Below are 16,391 nucleotides of genomic sequence, written 5' to 3'. Positions count from 1 at the left end.
TCCGTAAGTTATAAGTATGACTTTTTGAGATTTTTAAAAAATTTTAGGCTAAATTAAAAATATTCCTCGTAAAATGGACTGTTTATTATGATAAAATGCACATGAGAAGCTAAACAAAGTGAAAGGATGTTTTTGGTATTATTATTATTATTATTATTATTATTATTAAATTAAACTCAAATCATCAATCAATCAATCAATATTCCTCGTAAAATGGACTGTTTATTATGATAAAATGCACATGAGAAGCTAAACAAAGTGAAAGGATGTTTTTGGTAATATAGCTATTATTATTATTATTATTATTATTAAATTAAATTAAACTCAAATCATCAATCAATATTCAAGATCGTGGTCTGTGCAGCAGAGCCACACATCACATGAAATCCACCACCACCCTTTCCCTTTGGATCTAAACTCACAACAGAAAACCCCCAATTGGATCCAATCCAATCCAATCGAACAAGTAAGCCTCATCGAATCTGTATTTGATTTGTCTTACACCATCCATATCCGCCTAATTTACGTTTTAGGTTACGAATATTGCTTAATTAGCTTCTGTTGTTATAAGGATCGATCGATTGATTTTGATTATCTTTAGATCAATCGGTAAACGTAATCGCTCATCGTTAGGGTCTTTCCTTCAAGTCTAGAGGAGAATTAGAAACAATCTGATTCAACCGTAATATGCTTAGCTCGATCTTAAATTTGTTTCTTATTTAACTAACTCATCTCACAATTTCATCGCCATTGATTATTAATTGGATTTAATAATGTATGTGTTGATACTGTCTATGTGATTTCTATGCTCAATCGCTTGCGCCAGCCTAGACCTAGAGACTTATTGCCAAGTATGTGGTTTCAATTATTGTTTTAACATTGTTGTAATTTTGGTTTTGTAGGTTCTTTGATAGCTGAAAATGGTTGCTGCAAAAGACAACGCCACCATGGAGGAAGGAACACTTGAAATTGGAATGGGTAAGATTATGTTATTGTTGCTTATAATGTCAACGCATATGCTTCATTTAGTGTATTTGGTAAATAGCTGAACAAGATCATTGTTTTTGGAAAATTGATTAAATAGTAAATCTGAAACTTTTTGATAAGAATGTCATGCTATCCAATAGTTCTTGCGGTAGTCTGTATTAAATTAAAAGAATTTTATCTACTGAGATGTATGATGGTGATCAGATAAGATGATTATTTCTCATAGTCAAAACAACTTGATCTATATTTAACCTTTCGTTTATCAACGACTCCTGCAATTCTGTGTCATAATGATTATAAATATCTGATTGATTCTAACTCCCACATATGTTTGTTCAGTTTGTAAATATCAATGACTCTGCTTGATTTCTGAACTCGCTGATTCATAATGTTTGTACAGAATATAGAACTGTATCTGGTGTTGCTGGACCACTGGTCATTCTTGATAAAGTGAAGGTTCGTTTATATTTTATACTTCATACATTCTTCTGTATTATGTTTATTTCTGAATGCATTTTATGTAGATGTACACCTTTGATAAGTGACATGTGCATGCATGTTTAAATACTAACAGGGACCAAAGTATCAAGAGATTGTCAATATCCGTTTAGGAGACGGAACAACAAGACGTGGTCAGGTTTTGGAAGTTGATGGAGAGAAAGCTGTTGTCCAGGTCTTTGAAGGAACGTCTGGAATTGACAACAAATTCACAACTGTTCAATTCACTGGGGAGGTACACAAGTCTCTTTTTTTGTTTTTTTTTCTTTCATTAAACAAGCCCTTTTACTTAAATGACACATTACATCTTGATGCTATTTCTTATGCTTATATATTGCGTCTGTTTAGATGAGTTTAACTAGCACCTTTCTACTTATTTATTTTGATTTAAAACAAGAATCTATACATTTGCAGGTCTTGAAAACTCCAGTTTCCATGGATATGCTGGGGCGCATATTCAACGGGTCTGGGAAGCCAATTGATAATGGCCCTCCAATTTTGCCCGAGGCTTATCTGGATATTTCTGGTAGAGCTTTAAGTTTTAATGTTTAATAATGCATCTTTACAACATGTGGAACATTTTTCTGCCTAATTTTTTTTCTCAAAGATTAAAGATTTGATGTTCTTAAGGACTTTATTACACATTATCAGCACAATTGCAATTAGCATTTTCTGATATACTTTGTGTATTATTATTTCAGGAAGTTCTATCAATCCTAGTGAGAGAACATACCCTGAAGAAATGATACAAACTGGTATCTCCACAATTGATGTCATGAATTCAATTGCTAGAGGACAAAAGATTCCTTTGTTTTCTGCTGCTGGTCTTCCCCACAATGAAATTGCTGCTCAAATCTGTCGTCAAGCTGGCTTGGTCAAACGCTTGGAAAAAACTGATAACTTGCTTGAGGTATAAATGCTGTGTATCTTTGAATATTTTTTTATGTTAATTAAATAAAGTAATAAAGTTGACACTGAATTGCTTGCTTGTGTACAGGGTGGTGAGGAGGACAACTTTGCAATTGTGTTTGCAGCTATGGGTGTGAACATGGAAACCGCACAGTTTTTCAAACGTGATTTTGAGGAAAATGGTTCTATGGAGAGAGTCACTCTTTTTCTCAACCTTGTAAGTATCTTATAATTGTTATGATTAGTGATTTGCCCTTATTATCATAATAACTGGTTTTAAAATGCTTATCTTTGAACACTATTGTATAGGCAAACGACCCGACAATTGAGCGTATTATCACTCCTCGTATTGCTTTGACAACAGCAGAATATTTAGCATACGAATGTGGGAAACACGTTCTTGTTATCTTAACTGATATGAGTTCTTATGCTGATGCTCTTCGTGAGGTAATTATAACTATTGCAGGCGCTTATTAATATTCTTGGTAAGCAATGCTTATAAACTCGAGTTATTGCAGGTGTCTGCTGCTAGAGAGGAAGTGCCAGGTAGGCGTGGGTATCCTGGTTATATGTATACTGATCTGGCAACAATCTATGAGCGTGCTGGAAGAATTGAAGGCCGAAAGGGCTCCATCACCCAAATTCCAATTTTGACTATGCCTAATGATGGTAATATAGTTTAACTTTTACCCTTATTTACATTTCCTTTACTAATTGCTTTATGAATTTTATGGATTGATTCCTCAGATATCACACATCCTACTCCTGATCTTACGGGTTATATTACTGAAGGACAGATATATATTGACAGGCAGCTTCACAACAGACAGGTTTGTTTTAAGAATAGTGTTTTGAGTTTATTAATGATGATTGATTGGCCATTTTATTAAATATTAAAATGACTAAACTGAAAAGTGTTGATATGATGAAATTGACAGATTTACCCTCCGATCAATGTGCTTCCATCACTATCTCGATTGATGAAGGTAAGCCCCAAATCTCTAATTGATTTGGATACAGCTTCGGTTTGTGAGTTAATAACTAAGGATGCAAATAGAAGGATTTGGTTTAATAAAGAGTTATATAATTACAGAGTGCTATTGGTGAGGGGATGACTCGCAGAGACCATTCTGATGTCTCCAATCAGGTCAACATTGCTTGGATTTTATATACACATTCTCTCACTTTCCTTCAATAATAAATTAATAGTTTACAAAATCTGTCACTTATGAAATAAATGATTTTTATTGTTATATATTCTTCAGCTATATGCAAATTATGCCATTGGTAAAGATGTTCAGGCCATGAAAGCTGTGGTCGGAGAAGAAGCTCTCTCTTCCGAGGATCTGGTCTCTCTGTCTCTCTCTATCTATCTATCTCTCTCCCTCTCTATACACACACACACACACACACAGGGGTGGGATCAGGTACAAATAACTTTTTCTGTGCAAAGTATACAGAGTGAAGAGAAAAGGATGCGATACCACTTTCGTAAATATGATAATTACATTATTCAGTAAATAATAACTCTACAACAATCGAAGTAGACTAATAATAGTTACGCTACTTCAGTTTTGTTGTAGTGTAATATTATTATCCTACAACGAAATTAAACTGGCATAATTAATTATTACTTTACAACAATTTAAGTAGAGTAATAATTATTAAGCTAATTTTGTTGTAGTATAATATTATTACTCTACTTCATTTGTCCCAACTCTACCTCAGTTGTGTTGTAGAGTAATTATTTCCTGAATAGTGATAATCAAATCTACGAAAATGCCACAGCGTCCTTTTTTTTCTTCACTTCGTATGTTTCGCATGTTAAAACCTATTTGTATTTGATCCTAACACTATATATATAATATTCATTCTTTTATTTATTAATTATTTGTACAAGTTCTTAATGTGTTTTTATATTTGTATTTTGTAAATGGTAATGGAACAGTTATACTTAGAATTTTTGGACAAGTTTGAGAGGAAGTTTGTGGCACAAGGAGCGTATGACACACGAAACATCTTTCAGTCACTGGATTTGGCATGGACACTTCTGAGGATCTTTCCGCGTGAGCTTCTTCACCGTATTCCAGCCAAAACCCTTGATGCTTTCTATAGCCGTGAAGCCACCAACTGAAAACAACCACAACCGATACTTGTTTCTAGTTATTTGTTGAAGCTGGCAGGCATGGAATAAAACAAAAAGGGATATGTTTTTGTGTTTGATTTTGTTGGGAACCTACCTACCCAAGCACCTCGGCGGCTGTTGATCGATCGCTTTCCATAAGAGGCAGTTAGGTTGTGTAATGTATTTGTTTGGTTAAATATTTATTTGTTAGCAGACATCATCTATTGTTTTTGCAGACAGTCATTCGTTTATTGCCTGCTTGTAATTGGACCATTTGTTCCTCCTGAACAACACTTTATTGTTTGATTTGTTTTGAAAGTTTATTTATATTTGAATAAATTATGCTTTATAATCTGTACTTTTTGGTGGTTTTCATGGTCAACGCATGTTTTTTCTTTTCTTTTTTTTTTCTTTCTCGTTGAATCGAACAGAGTTTCCTATTCAGGGGGAACTCTCAATGTATGTGTGCGTATAAAGATCAAAAAAACCTAGAAAAGTTTATCTTGGCTCATGAGCTATGTATAAAAATAAACTCTTGATAATACTATACAAAACTGTAATTAACACTCTTTTAAGTTGACGATGCATAGATGCTAATCGTGTTCACGGTTAACACATAGCCAAGCTAACCGCTCCTAAATATGGAAATTATGGATTATTATTGGATGAGACTTCATATGTTATGGCAAATAATAACTGAAACCAGTACGGGCCAAGACACTTGCAGGACATGAAGGGCTACAAGATCATGACTGAAACCGGGACAGGTAGGGTGGAATCAAAGACAATTATCGTCGGATAGGGCTGGAGTCAAGGGCTAGATATGAACATAACAGAAACAAGATTTGGACTGGACTTGCAACTTGATCTCAAACATAATCAGAAATCAAGAATCAAAGCTGGAACAAAACATTGTTCATATCTATCGATATGTACATCTTTTTTGTTGTTGTTTCGAACTTAATAACCAAACCAAGGCTCAAAGCCTCAAACTGCTAATTGACATTGACCTGAGCAAACCTCTGGCATAAAATTGAAGTTTAATCAGTGAGCTCAAAAGGAAAAAAAGAATATGAAATATGTATATTTGGTATGTGGAGTCCATCTCCATCCCACATCAGTTGTATAGAGAAACCAAAAGAGGTGAAACCCAATATTTAAAGCAAGCAGGTGAGGCCATTCAAAAGCACGCAGCCACGCAGTGAGCACAAAGCGAACTATTCTTTCGCCTTTTACTAAAGAATAATGTGTGCTCGCTGCATTAGGTGGCATACGCCTATTTTTGGAGAGACTTTTCTTTTCTAGAAAAGCTCCAACTGATGGTTATAGCTTAAACCTTTTGTTCTTCCTCTCATAACCTTAATATAAGGAGAATGGTCCAATACGACGCCTTGATTTGCAATGCAAAGTGAAGTGTGTGACGTCTCACGAGATAACCTTTTGGACCTCGGATTTGACCTTTTGTTGCGGCGAAAGAGATTCAAAATGGGGAGACTTCATAATATCAGGAGCAAACTACTACCAACTTGTAGATTTTATTCAAATGACTGGAATTACTTTAGTCATGACTTTTGTAATCGGATCAGACCCAGACCAGAACCAGGCACCCCACCGGTCTGGTGCAGCGGCTAGATTGATCAATTACCACATATATAAAACTTTTAATATGAAGAATTATCTGTTTCCACTTTTCAACCACATAAAAATATATATATTTATCAAGTCCAAAACATAGATTGTGACTTTAAAGTTAAAACCAGATGCATTTTAAACTTTAATATGGTCAAATTAATCTATTACCACATATGATGTGAAGAATTCTCAGTTCCCACCTTTTCAGCCATAAAAAGTTCATCTCTTTTACAAAACCACAACATATATAATAACGCTCACCACATCCAATCATCAGCACACGTGGCGTAATCATGAAGCTCGATCATTTAGCTGCAATTACAAAGTCATGAAAATGAAAAAAATATGCAATTTTGATCTCAAAAACAGTAGCAAATAAAGCGTTGAAAGTATCTCCAAAACTCCTAAAATTTTTATATTATAGGGTGTTCATAAACCATTGAAACCAATCAAAAACGTCCAAACTGAAGCAGAATAGACGGTTTGACCAGTTTCAGAGTCATACTGTTTGGTTTACGCAGTTTAACAGTGGTCCACACTCCACACCAATACCCTGTTACCCAGTGGGACCAAATACAACCGAATTTATGCTGGCCAAGTGGCCTTTAAGGGGTTAAGGCAGAAAACCAATGAAATCTGGATTCAGAAGGTACACTGCCCCTTGTAGTATTTTTTAGAAGGCTGAAAACTAAGACTACCTAGAAACTCAACAGTTACCTCTACTTGCTCATATACTGCACACTTATCGATGAATGTTACTAGATTTCTTGACACTTTGATGAAAAACTAGACATGTATGTATTCATGAACCAATCTTGATTAATCAAATGCCAACAAAGTTCACTAAATACATTAAACATTAATTAATACAGGAAAAAACACACTACCTTCAATCAAGCCTTCCAGAATTACACCAAAAAATAAAAGGAGGTCAACATCTGATGGAAGTCATTTATCCACTTAAGAGTTAAGATCCTTCCTCTTCTGCCACAAAATGAGTTTTATAAAGAATAATAATGATAATATCAATCTCAATATTGTCATATATCATCTTGTTACATTAAAACACTTTCATTACCCTTAATCTTTTCTGGTTTTACATCTTTCACAGTTTCATTAAGAGACTGTAAAAGCGCCTTTTGTGAAGGCAATTCTGCTATGAAAAGAAGAGTCTGAGCCCATCCAGCATACTTCCCATATCTTTCTACAAATGCATCTGCCACGTGGCTGCAAAGCTTAGGTGTCAATTTTTTACCAGCCAACTCAGGAATCAGATATCTAGTTGCAATCTGCCATCAAAAGATTGCATAATGACTCAAAAAGAGCACAAACTGAAATGTGTCATATTTCCCGTATTGACACTTGTAACGTAAAAACATGTTATGTGAAATCTAGGAAGTTGACCTTCCAGACATGTGTATCGACAGGAACCGCATGATGTTGGTCTAGAGAAAACAAAGCTATGCAAGCTGCCACTTTGGGGCCCACACCAGGCAGACTAGTCAACGCCTCGACTGCACTTTCAAGATCTAATTTTCTGAGTGACATAAGCCACTCAACACCACCACCGGGCTTTGATTGCAGTTCTTCTACAGTACCTCTAATGTACTTAGCCCTGCTCTCGTAAAATGAAGAAAATTAATATCAGATTGTAGAGCAATCGATCAATTTAAACTATAAATCGAAATTTAATATGCATTAACGTGAAAGACTTTAGTCATTGACTCAATGTTTGGGTGGATATGACAAATTGGGTGGGTTGGGTAATGTTTCAAAACAAGCAAAGCGGGTGGGTTGTGATATGGGTTATCCCAATTTTATATAATTGGTATTTCGTAAGACAGTATGTGACCATATCTAAAGCAGTAAATATAACTGCATGAACATATAATAGAGCTCTATTTTGACCTGTTAAATGCATCAATTCAGGTTATGGTTTATCCCTAAAGGATCACCAAAAAAAAAAAAAAGCAAGATAATAGGCACACTACTTCTACCACGTAAAGGAAAACATATACTTGCGCATTCGTCTATCATTCTTAGAGAACCTTTTCAAAAGTCAACTTATTGTTTTCTGTTTTCTATGGAACATGACAATATATTGCTGCTAACTGGTTTTTAAAATGGCTAGATGATGTAATCATTTAAGGGTTTTACCACCAAGTGAATGTCAAATGGTGTATCTCTAAGTCTATAACTACTAACTTCTGTTGTTCTATAACTAGACAACTTAGTTGATCCATTGAGCAAAAATTATCCTGAAACTATGAAATAGAAAAAAAGTCAAAACTGTATTTCTTCATTCCACCAATAATGACATGAAATTACACGCAATACAAAATGGAAAACAGAAAATAGCTTTATCATGATTTCTATTTTCTTTGTTGGTGAATGAACTTCGATAAGAGCTATAAAACTAATGGAAACCTAAATGCAAAAAGGGAACCCTCAAAACCAAATCCAATGACAAGAGTTTTTATAATGATTTATTTGCACTATTTCATATCTTAATCCGACTAATATCATTCAGCGGTGTTCAACATTAACGCTGAATCAACTTCAACCACAACTATAAAAGCTCCTCCATCAACATTTCTAATCAAGCATAAGAACAATCTTCATGATAATCAGAAAATTGCACCCTTTTGATTTTAAACTCCAATTTTTTATTTTTAAAGTAGTACTCTCCAAATGCAAAAAGTTAGCCAACATGCAACATATTTTCTTCATGACTAATTTAAATATTTGATTACGACATACTATGATTATAAAAAATTGTTAGTAAAACCATACAACATCTGAATGCCATTATAGATATCTAACACTAGCAAACTTAACTAGCTACAAATGCATTCACAGAAATAATAACTTATAATAAATACAAGCGTAAACGATTACTAACCGGTATCCAAACCCCGCCTTCCGATGCTCTTCCTCCGAAACCTCCGCCAGCCTTTCCAACGTAGGAAACTCATAAAAGGCAACCCCTTCAACCTCGCCAACATAATTCCCCAAAGAGGAGACAAAATCAACCATCTGAGTAATCCTCTTAATATTATTATTAGAAGAACAAATAAACTGAATGAGACACTCAAGTGGGTCCTGCCTGAGCACTCTGGCCCCACTCAAACACCCTGCTAGCTCAGCAAACCGTGGGTCAGCAGCAGAAAAGTCACTCCATAAATCAGTTAAAGAAATGGCCATGTTCAAGAAATCCAAAAGCTTTGATCTTGCATCAGATTGGCTGGTATTGTTGTGGAGACAGTAGGATACATGGGTTTGGTTAGAATGCTTGAGGGAGATGAGGTGGGGCCCAATAACGCCGGTGAATTGGAAAGGGGTTATTTGTTTCCATCGGAATGTTTGGCCGGTGGGGAAAGTTAAGGGTAAATAGAGTTCTGATTTGGGTAAGTTTAAGGGTATCCATTTGGGGGTTTGTTTGAGGTCCGGAAGAAGAAGAAGAGGGGTTTTGGGTTTCTTGGAAGAGTAGTAATGGGTTATTGTGGGTTTTGGGGTTCCGGTGGTTGACGACGGCGCCGGCGACGGCAGGGGGCGGTGGCGCTTCATGTGATGGGTGACTGAATCGATTTGGGTGTGGCAGTTTGGTCCGGAATATGAGAGAGAGGTGTACAAACAGTTTTAAAACGCTTAAAGGTCGGTTTGGTCAACAAAGGACAAAACCGGTTTGTAGTTCAGGTTGAAAGCGGTTTGTTACCAGGTTACGTTCGGTTTCGATTATGGTAGAAACCGGTTTCTTGATTGGTTTTGATTTGGTTAATCAGCTTAGAACCGATATCAGTGGAGAGAATTACAAACTAATTCTGAACCTACGGTTTCAATAGGTTTCAAACTGGTTTTTACATAATTGGTTTCAAAACGGTTTGGTTTTGGTTCGATTTCGGGTTGGTTCAGTCAACCAATCCCCTCTCCTCTTCAATATGAGATAATAAATTGTGGGATTTGATCTTTATTTTTATTTATGATAGAATTCCACGAATGGTCCCTGTGGTTTGAGTCAGATTTTATACATAGCACTTAATGTTTAAAACTTGTATGGATCATCCCTGACCAACAACTTTGATTTCATTGTTAGTCCAACAAGATAACCAAGTTATCTTTTGGTGTTAAATGCTGGATATGACAGGGGTACTTTGGTCCATTCAATATTTTAATTTCTCTCTCTCTCTTCTTTAAAACCTTATCTAACCAATCTACCTTGGATATATAAACTAAAACTTAGGTGGTCTCAACATTCTAGCATCTATTTAATGCTTTAACATAACAACAAACATCATCATCATCATCGTACTCAGTAAATCCCACCGATAGCAAAGCTATGGTAGGGTTTGAGGAGGGTAAGATGTAGACAGCCTTACCTCTACCCCGAAGGAATAGAGTAAAAAATAAACCTTTTAACATGCATTCAAAAGGGCTAAACTTAGCATTATATATTCCATCAGTTTCCATACATTCCTTTCAAAAGAGTAACAAAAAGCATTAAAGTCTACATTCACCATGGATGTGGAACTGAACCAAACAAAAGACATTAAACATACAAACATAAACCAAACATTCAAGTATGCTTTCCAACCTTCTCATTCCCCTTTGAATCCTTCTTCCTTTTTCCAACCCCCTTCCCTTTTCCAGTCATCCCTTTTTCAATCGCCTTCCCCTTCCCCTTTCCACTTGACCTTCGTTGTAAGATCTTCTATTGTGACCTTCCTGTTTGCATATCCCACAAGTTATAGGCTTACCCAGCCTTGACATTTTCCCTCCACGATCCATCTTTTGACTAAGTTCTTCACTTGATTTGTTTCTCTTCTTTTTTGGCCTGCTAATTGGAGTGTGATGCTTAGGTGGTCTCAAAGTGGTTGGCCATGGAGACTTTGGCCACAAGCTCCTGCCATTTATGGGTTCAATCTTATGCATGTAAACTTCCTTCCATGTGTCTAGCATATAGACTGGATCAACCCAACTTTCCTCAATACCAACTGGTGACCATTAACTGCCATGTTCCATATGCTAGCAACGACATGCTTACAAGGTATCCCAGCTAATTCCCACCTCCTACAAGAGCATACCCTCTGTTGAACATCAACAACATATTGATCTCCATAAATACTTACTTGAAACTTGTGAAGACCATTCCATTGAACCTTGCACTTTGATGCTTCTGCCTTGATATGTTTGAACTTTTCAGTTGCATTTGGTGAAAGAGGGCCCTGACTCTTTTGTATTACCTTCTGGACTTTCGCAATCTTCCTCATAATGTACTCCCTAATATACTCTAAACATGTGATAATTGGCTTGTCTCTGCCTTCTAAAAGTTGTCTATTAAACACCTCACACATATTGTTCAAGAGAACATCACATTTAGACCTACCTATAGATGCAAAAATGAAAATATTTATAAATTATACATGTAAAAACACTAGATCAACTTAGGGGTGTTAACAGTTCGGTTTGGTTCCACGGTATGGGATTTTACATAAAAATATATATCAGGTATAAAATGAAAAAATGGGTCCAGTGTGCACGAAACACCCTTTCAATTATAAACAACTATCCAAATACATAAAAGAAATTATCCGGAATAACTAAATAAGTAAGTCAAGATATATTTTGTCTTCTGCGCAAATAAAACGCTCTAATAATTAGGGATGAGATCGGTACCGTACCGGTACCGAAAATCCTGGTCCCGAAAATTGCAAATTTTTGGTACCGGTACCAAAGGTAAAAAATTCGGGAAATACCGGTACCGATACTGAAACTCAAAACTTTGGTACCAATTTCGGTACCGGTACCGGTACCAATACCGAATTTGCTCATCCCTATTAATAATAATTAGTGCGGAGACAAGAACAGTGGGATTGCTAACCAAATGCTTCAAAATAATTAAAGATGAGGTAAAAAAGAACTTGCTGCAAAAAAATAAATCAAGAGAATTATAGTTATTAAAGTCACAATTTCAATCTTAGAATAGAATCGGCTCGGTTTTATTCGGCCGGTTTTTTATAAATCGTAATACAAACCTTTCGTTACAGTTTGGAATATTTGAAACCGACCGTTCAAAAGTTAAAAGAGAAAACCGACCGCGAAACCAAATCGATGACCGGTTTGGACGATTTCGCGGTTTAAACCGAGCCATGAACACCTTTAAGATCAACAGTTAGACAAATATAAATAATTTACCAGAAAAATGTGATCTAGCCCAGTGTCTTGGTGGAATCTTGCTTAACCAATCATATGCATCTTGGCTTGTCTTCTTTAACTCCTCCATAACTACTGCAAATTCTGGGACCGTTGTTGCTCTTGCAGCTTTGTACAATAAGTCCTTGTATAGTTTTCCCCTCCAACTCTGCTTCATATTTTCATGGATTGCGCACATATGATGTGTATATGTGTGAACCCTCGGGTGGGCAAAGTGAAAATGCACTAATTTTGACGTTATTTTACTAATCTCGTGAAAATAACTTTAAAAGTGACGGACGGTTAATCAGCATCATGTAGTGGCGTTGATAGCCGAAAGACAAGGGTACATGCACCGATCAGCCGGTGTCCCGATGATTGAGTGCTATGTGCCTTATGTCCAAGGCTTGATACAAAACTACTATCGAGCCGGGGGTCTCACCGGAAGCAGCCTCTCTATCCTTATGGGGTAGAGGTAAGGCTGTCTACATCTTACCCTCCTCAGACCCTACTATAGCTTTGCTATTGGTGGGATATACTGAGTACGATGATGATGATGTCTTACGCAAAATCTATGTTCAGCACTAGGAAAATGGTTTTCTATAGCAGGTATAATCCCCTAAAGTATTAGACAAACAAATATGTTAATAAGGCATGTAATTTACAAACTAAAAATAAATTAATTAATTACCTTTTGTGTATCACTGATAAATGTGAAGTTGGAATTTGAATCCAAACCAATGTCATTGCCAATTCCAAGAACCATGTCCAAGAAGATGTGCTTTCAGACTCCACAACGGCATATGCAACTGGATATATGCCATTATTTGCATCTGAACCCACAGCTGTTAATATTTGCCCCGGCCAATTCCCTTTCATAAAAGTTCCATCCAAACCCAAAATAGGTCTCATACCTGAGTTAAATCCCCTCTTTAAAGGACCAGGGCATATGTATATCCTCTTGAACATTCTGGTATCACTTGTGGGATCAGTACTTGGTTCAACTTCAATCTTGACAGTTGTGTCAATGTTGGTTGCCTGTAACTCCATGCTATAATCTCTCAAGAGTGCATATTGAGCAGTGTAAGCTCCCTCTATATTCTTCTTTGCCTTTGCCCTAGCCCTAAATACCTTGCCTTCTGACACATTAAGCTCATATATTTTTGCAGCTCATGTTGAAGGGCCTTGAGTTTATTATTAGGGTTAGGGGCTAAGGATTCTTGCACATCTTTAACTAAAACATTAGCGGTGCAGTGTTTAGCATTTCTGGTTTGTAGACAACGATGGATAGTGTGGTAAGTTTTAACTGTCCAAGTTTCCTCATTTTTTCCTTTGGAAACAGATAAAAGCCATGGACAAGTGGATGATTTAGAAAAAGTATCCAAATTTGAGACATCATGCTGAACATATATCTCAATTATTCTACGTACTCCTATATATTGTAGCATGTTGATTACATCATTATCACTCCCTAGTGCTCTAAGTCCAACATCAAGGTCTTGACCAGGGATCTTAGTAAATGATACCTTCAAAGTGGAATCCTAATTTCTCAATCATTGTGTTCAACTCATGAATGGAAAAGACATCAGAATCCACCAAATCAAAGTTATTAACCTTCCCATTCAAGTATCTTCTACCTGGAAACTTCCCACCATGGTTGAGTTCGATAAAGAAAACCGTTCCATCTCCTACATTACAAGTTTGAAATTATCATCCTAGTATAATTGAGAGAGACTTAGGATTTGCAATAATCAAGCAAAAAAACATACCGTAATCAGGGATAAAGTCATCATCTTTCCTTATGCGCCACAAAACTGTCACCATTTTCTTCAATCAGTATTCTTCGATCATCCATATTTTTGTTGAAAAGGGTCTTTTAATTGTCTAGGATAATTGGGATGGGCGTTAAAAGGGGTTTTATGTTGTAACGAGGTTTTAAGAGAGATGAGAGAGATTAAAATATTGAATGGACCAAATTACCCCTGTCATATCCAGCATTTAACACCAAAAGATAACTTGGTTATCTTGTTGGACCAACAATGAAACCACAGTTGTTGGTTAAGGATGATCCATGCAAGTTTTAAACATTAAGGACCATGTATAAAATCTGGCTCAAACCATGGGGGCCATTCGTGGAATTCTATCTTTATTTATCCATACTTACAAATCCTTAATTTCCAACTAGAATATGAGTACTGTCACCAAGGCATATGTATTCATCCCATTGGTCAATTGGCGTGTCATATGCCAACTGATGGATAGCATATGCGCATTTTTAAAGGCACAAGTTTTTTGTACCAATTATGTCTGGTCTTCAAGTAAAGTATTTAAACTCGCAGGACATACATTCGACAATTCGATTAGAAAGTTGTTTGCTGATATTAAAGCGATGTCTGAAGTATCTATGCGGGTATATCGGCTCTAGAGCAAACTAGTCATTCCACAAATGGTTGTCTCCATCTTTGCGGTTTTGTATATTTTCATTACCCTTTTGATAATAAAGACGCATCTTTAGTGTGAGAATCCAACAATTTCATGACAATATTTTCGATATCATCATATACCAGTTGCTCAAACTGCTTTTTGGCTAAGCCAATGAGTGAAGTATACGGGGTTTTGTCATCACTACCGCTTGTTGACTGTAACATCATGAAAATTTGGTCCAATTTTGACAAAATAATAAAGATGAGGGATAAAAAATATTCAAGGTATAATTAGTGAGAAAGATAAGATAAAGAAATGGAAGTATCCTATGTTAAATAAATAAAGTAAGAAAAACTCCATCCCACATGGAAAGTAGTAAAGAAATGAAAGCACTTTATAAGGAAGGAATTTTCCATGATAGTGTTATTATATGGCTAACCACTCTCACTAGTCCTAGCGGAGGGTGCAAAGCACCCGATGCGCACGCGCACGGGCTCGTGCTCGGGTGAAGGGCGATGGGCGCAGTGATACAAGCTACCAAAAGATCAGGGACTAAAATGAAAAGATTTGAAATTCAGCACCTTCGCGCGACGCGAAGATGTTGGGTCTTGAAGCTTCGTGCGACGCGAAATAACCGTGAAGTAACTGCACCGTTGAACGACACGTGGCAACACGTCATAGGACATGTGTCACCTCGTGGTGACACGTGACAAGCCTACTTGTCAAATCATCAGAGCTAGTGGTCAACTTCGCGCGACGCGAAGGACAAATAAAACCTGAGGCGGTTTATTACAACTTCGCGCGACGCGAAGATGTACTTTTCTGCCTATAAATATGCAGCCATTGGATGAGTTTCATCCATCCTCACACCTAAATCACACATATACCCTTGATAAACGTTCCACGAACTCGTCATACCGATATTCCAACGATTTGTTGTCTCGAAGTACGTGCTAGAACTCTACCGAGTTATTCTCTCGATTTTCCACCGACAAGTAGAAGTGATGCCCAAGTAAAGCCTAGGCATTTCTTATAAACAAGCTATACAAGGTAGGGGTTATGCCCGATTATTATATTATAAATGGCTTAGACCCTAGTCGGGGGGGTATAGCCCATACCTTGATTATATAATAATTGGAAAATATAGATTTTATAAGATGAGATTATAGATGAAATATTATTTCTTTATTTTATATAAAGATTTTATAAAATGTTTCTTAAGAAAGAAGAAACTTGATATATACGTTTCTTCATGAAGAAGAAACGTAGTTTATAAATAATGAATAAAGAAAGGACTAGAGGTCCTTATGTTTTATAAAGAAATGAATGTCAAGGTAAAGTTTATGCAAATAGACTAAAGGTCTGAAGCAAGATCGTTGATCTAGTATTTATAAAACGTTATTCTCGTACTATAGGTCCGAGGTAACAAGAAAATACATATCAGTGAGACACACTGATTAAGAAGAAAGGTGAATACGTCTAAACTCTTACAGGCGTGAATACGCTTAACTCTTTTATATGTCAAATAAATTGTTTGCATGAGATTATGTATCCCTAAAACTTTATAAACAAAGGTAATCGATGGCCCTCAGGCTATCGTATACGTGTGTTTGGATCCTTACATATG

The 16,391-nt window shown here is 36.3% G+C and overlaps 3 protein-coding genes and 1 non-coding gene across 4 annotated transcripts; 2 read left to right on the top strand and 2 right to left on the bottom strand.

Annotated features, from left to right (window-relative positions):
- The first annotated feature begins 900 nt into the window (after positions 1–900).
- On the top strand, positions 901–4,856 carry LOC143624338 (V-type proton ATPase subunit B 2-like). Its single transcript, XM_077095033.1, has 13 exons — positions 901–978; positions 1,388–1,443; positions 1,562–1,720; positions 1,900–2,011; positions 2,187–2,395; positions 2,483–2,611; positions 2,704–2,841; positions 2,913–3,063; positions 3,142–3,224; positions 3,333–3,380; positions 3,488–3,541; positions 3,660–3,743; positions 4,343–4,856. Exons 1-13 carry the CDS (start codon positions 921–923, stop codon positions 4,526–4,528), a joined length of 1,467 nt encoding a protein of 488 aa, XP_076951148.1. The 5' UTR covers positions 901–920; the 3' UTR covers positions 4,529–4,856.
- An 855-nt stretch (positions 4,857–5,711) lies between these two features.
- Positions 5,712–5,830, top strand: LOC143624350 (U5 spliceosomal RNA). Its single transcript, XR_013152092.1, has one exon. It is a non-coding gene; the product is annotated as a U5 spliceosomal RNA (small nuclear RNA).
- Positions 5,831–7,063: 1,233 nt separating this feature from the next.
- LOC143624325 (N-glycosylase/DNA lyase OGG1-like) lies at positions 7,064–9,785 on the bottom strand. Its single transcript, XM_077095020.1, has 4 exons — positions 9,054–9,785; positions 7,556–7,766; positions 7,230–7,440; positions 7,064–7,135 (listed from the first exon to the last, which is right to left on the bottom strand). Exons 1-4 carry the CDS (start codon positions 9,716–9,718, stop codon positions 7,119–7,121), a joined length of 1,104 nt encoding a protein of 367 aa, XP_076951135.1. The 5' UTR covers positions 9,719–9,785; the 3' UTR covers positions 7,064–7,118.
- A 1,013-nt stretch (positions 9,786–10,798) lies between these two features.
- On the bottom strand, positions 10,799–14,164 carry LOC143624300 (uncharacterized). The gene is made up of 9 exons (XM_077095000.1): positions 14,110–14,164; positions 13,867–14,028; positions 13,079–13,476; positions 12,906–12,959; positions 12,184–12,305; positions 11,968–12,072; positions 11,278–11,530; positions 11,144–11,235; positions 10,799–11,051 (listed from the first exon to the last, which is right to left on the bottom strand). The coding sequence occupies exons 1-9, from the start codon at positions 14,162–14,164 to the stop codon at positions 10,799–10,801; spliced, it is 1,494 nt and encodes a 497-aa protein (XP_076951115.1).
- Between the last annotated feature and the right edge of the window lie 2,227 nt (positions 14,165–16,391).

The sequence above is a fragment of the Bidens hawaiensis genome, unplaced genomic scaffold (genome assembly GCF_021521415.1).
Source record: "Bidens hawaiensis isolate Kalapana, Puna unplaced genomic scaffold, B.hawaiensis_p1.1 tig00003760_1, whole genome shotgun sequence".
Lineage (NCBI taxonomy): Eukaryota > Viridiplantae > Streptophyta > Magnoliopsida > Asterales > Asteraceae > Bidens > Bidens hawaiensis.
This window is presented reverse-complemented; position numbering and strand designations above follow the sequence as displayed.

Excerpts from the sequence above, each read along its gene's own strand:
- LOC143624338 (XM_077095033.1), top strand. The coding sequence starts at position 921 with ATGGTTGCTGCAAAAGACAACGCCACCATGGAGGAAGGAACACTTGAA. Across the intron at positions 1,721-1,899 it reads CTGTTCAATTCACTGGGGAG|GTCTTGAAAACTCCAGTTTC; the intron begins GTACACAAGTCT and ends ATACATTTGCAG. Across the intron at positions 3,225-3,332 it reads GGCAGCTTCACAACAGACAG|ATTTACCCTCCGATCAATGT; the intron begins GTTTGTTTTAAG and ends TGAAATTGACAG.
- LOC143624325 (XM_077095020.1), bottom strand. The coding sequence starts at position 9,718 with ATGAAGCGCCACCGCCCCCTGCCGTCGCCGGCGCCGTCGTCAACCACC. Across the intron at positions 7,767-9,053 it reads AAGGCGGGGTTTGGATACCG|GGCTAAGTACATTAGAGGTA; the intron begins GTTAGTAATCGT and ends TTACGAGAGCAG. Across the intron at positions 7,441-7,555 it reads TCGATACACATGTCTGGAAG|ATTGCAACTAGATATCTGAT; the intron begins GTCAACTTCCTA and ends TTTTGATGGCAG.
- LOC143624300 (XM_077095000.1), bottom strand. The coding sequence starts at position 14,164 with ATGGTGACAGTTTTGTGGCGCATAAGGAAAGATGATGACTTTATCCCT. Across the intron at positions 14,029-14,109 it reads TGACTTTATCCCTGATTACG|GAGATGGAACGGTTTTCTTT; the intron begins GTATGTTTTTTT and ends CTTGTAATGTAG. Across the intron at positions 11,531-11,967 it reads AATAGGGATGAGCAAATTCG|GTCTAAATGTGATGTTCTCT; the intron begins GTATTGGTACCG and ends ATCTATAGGTAG.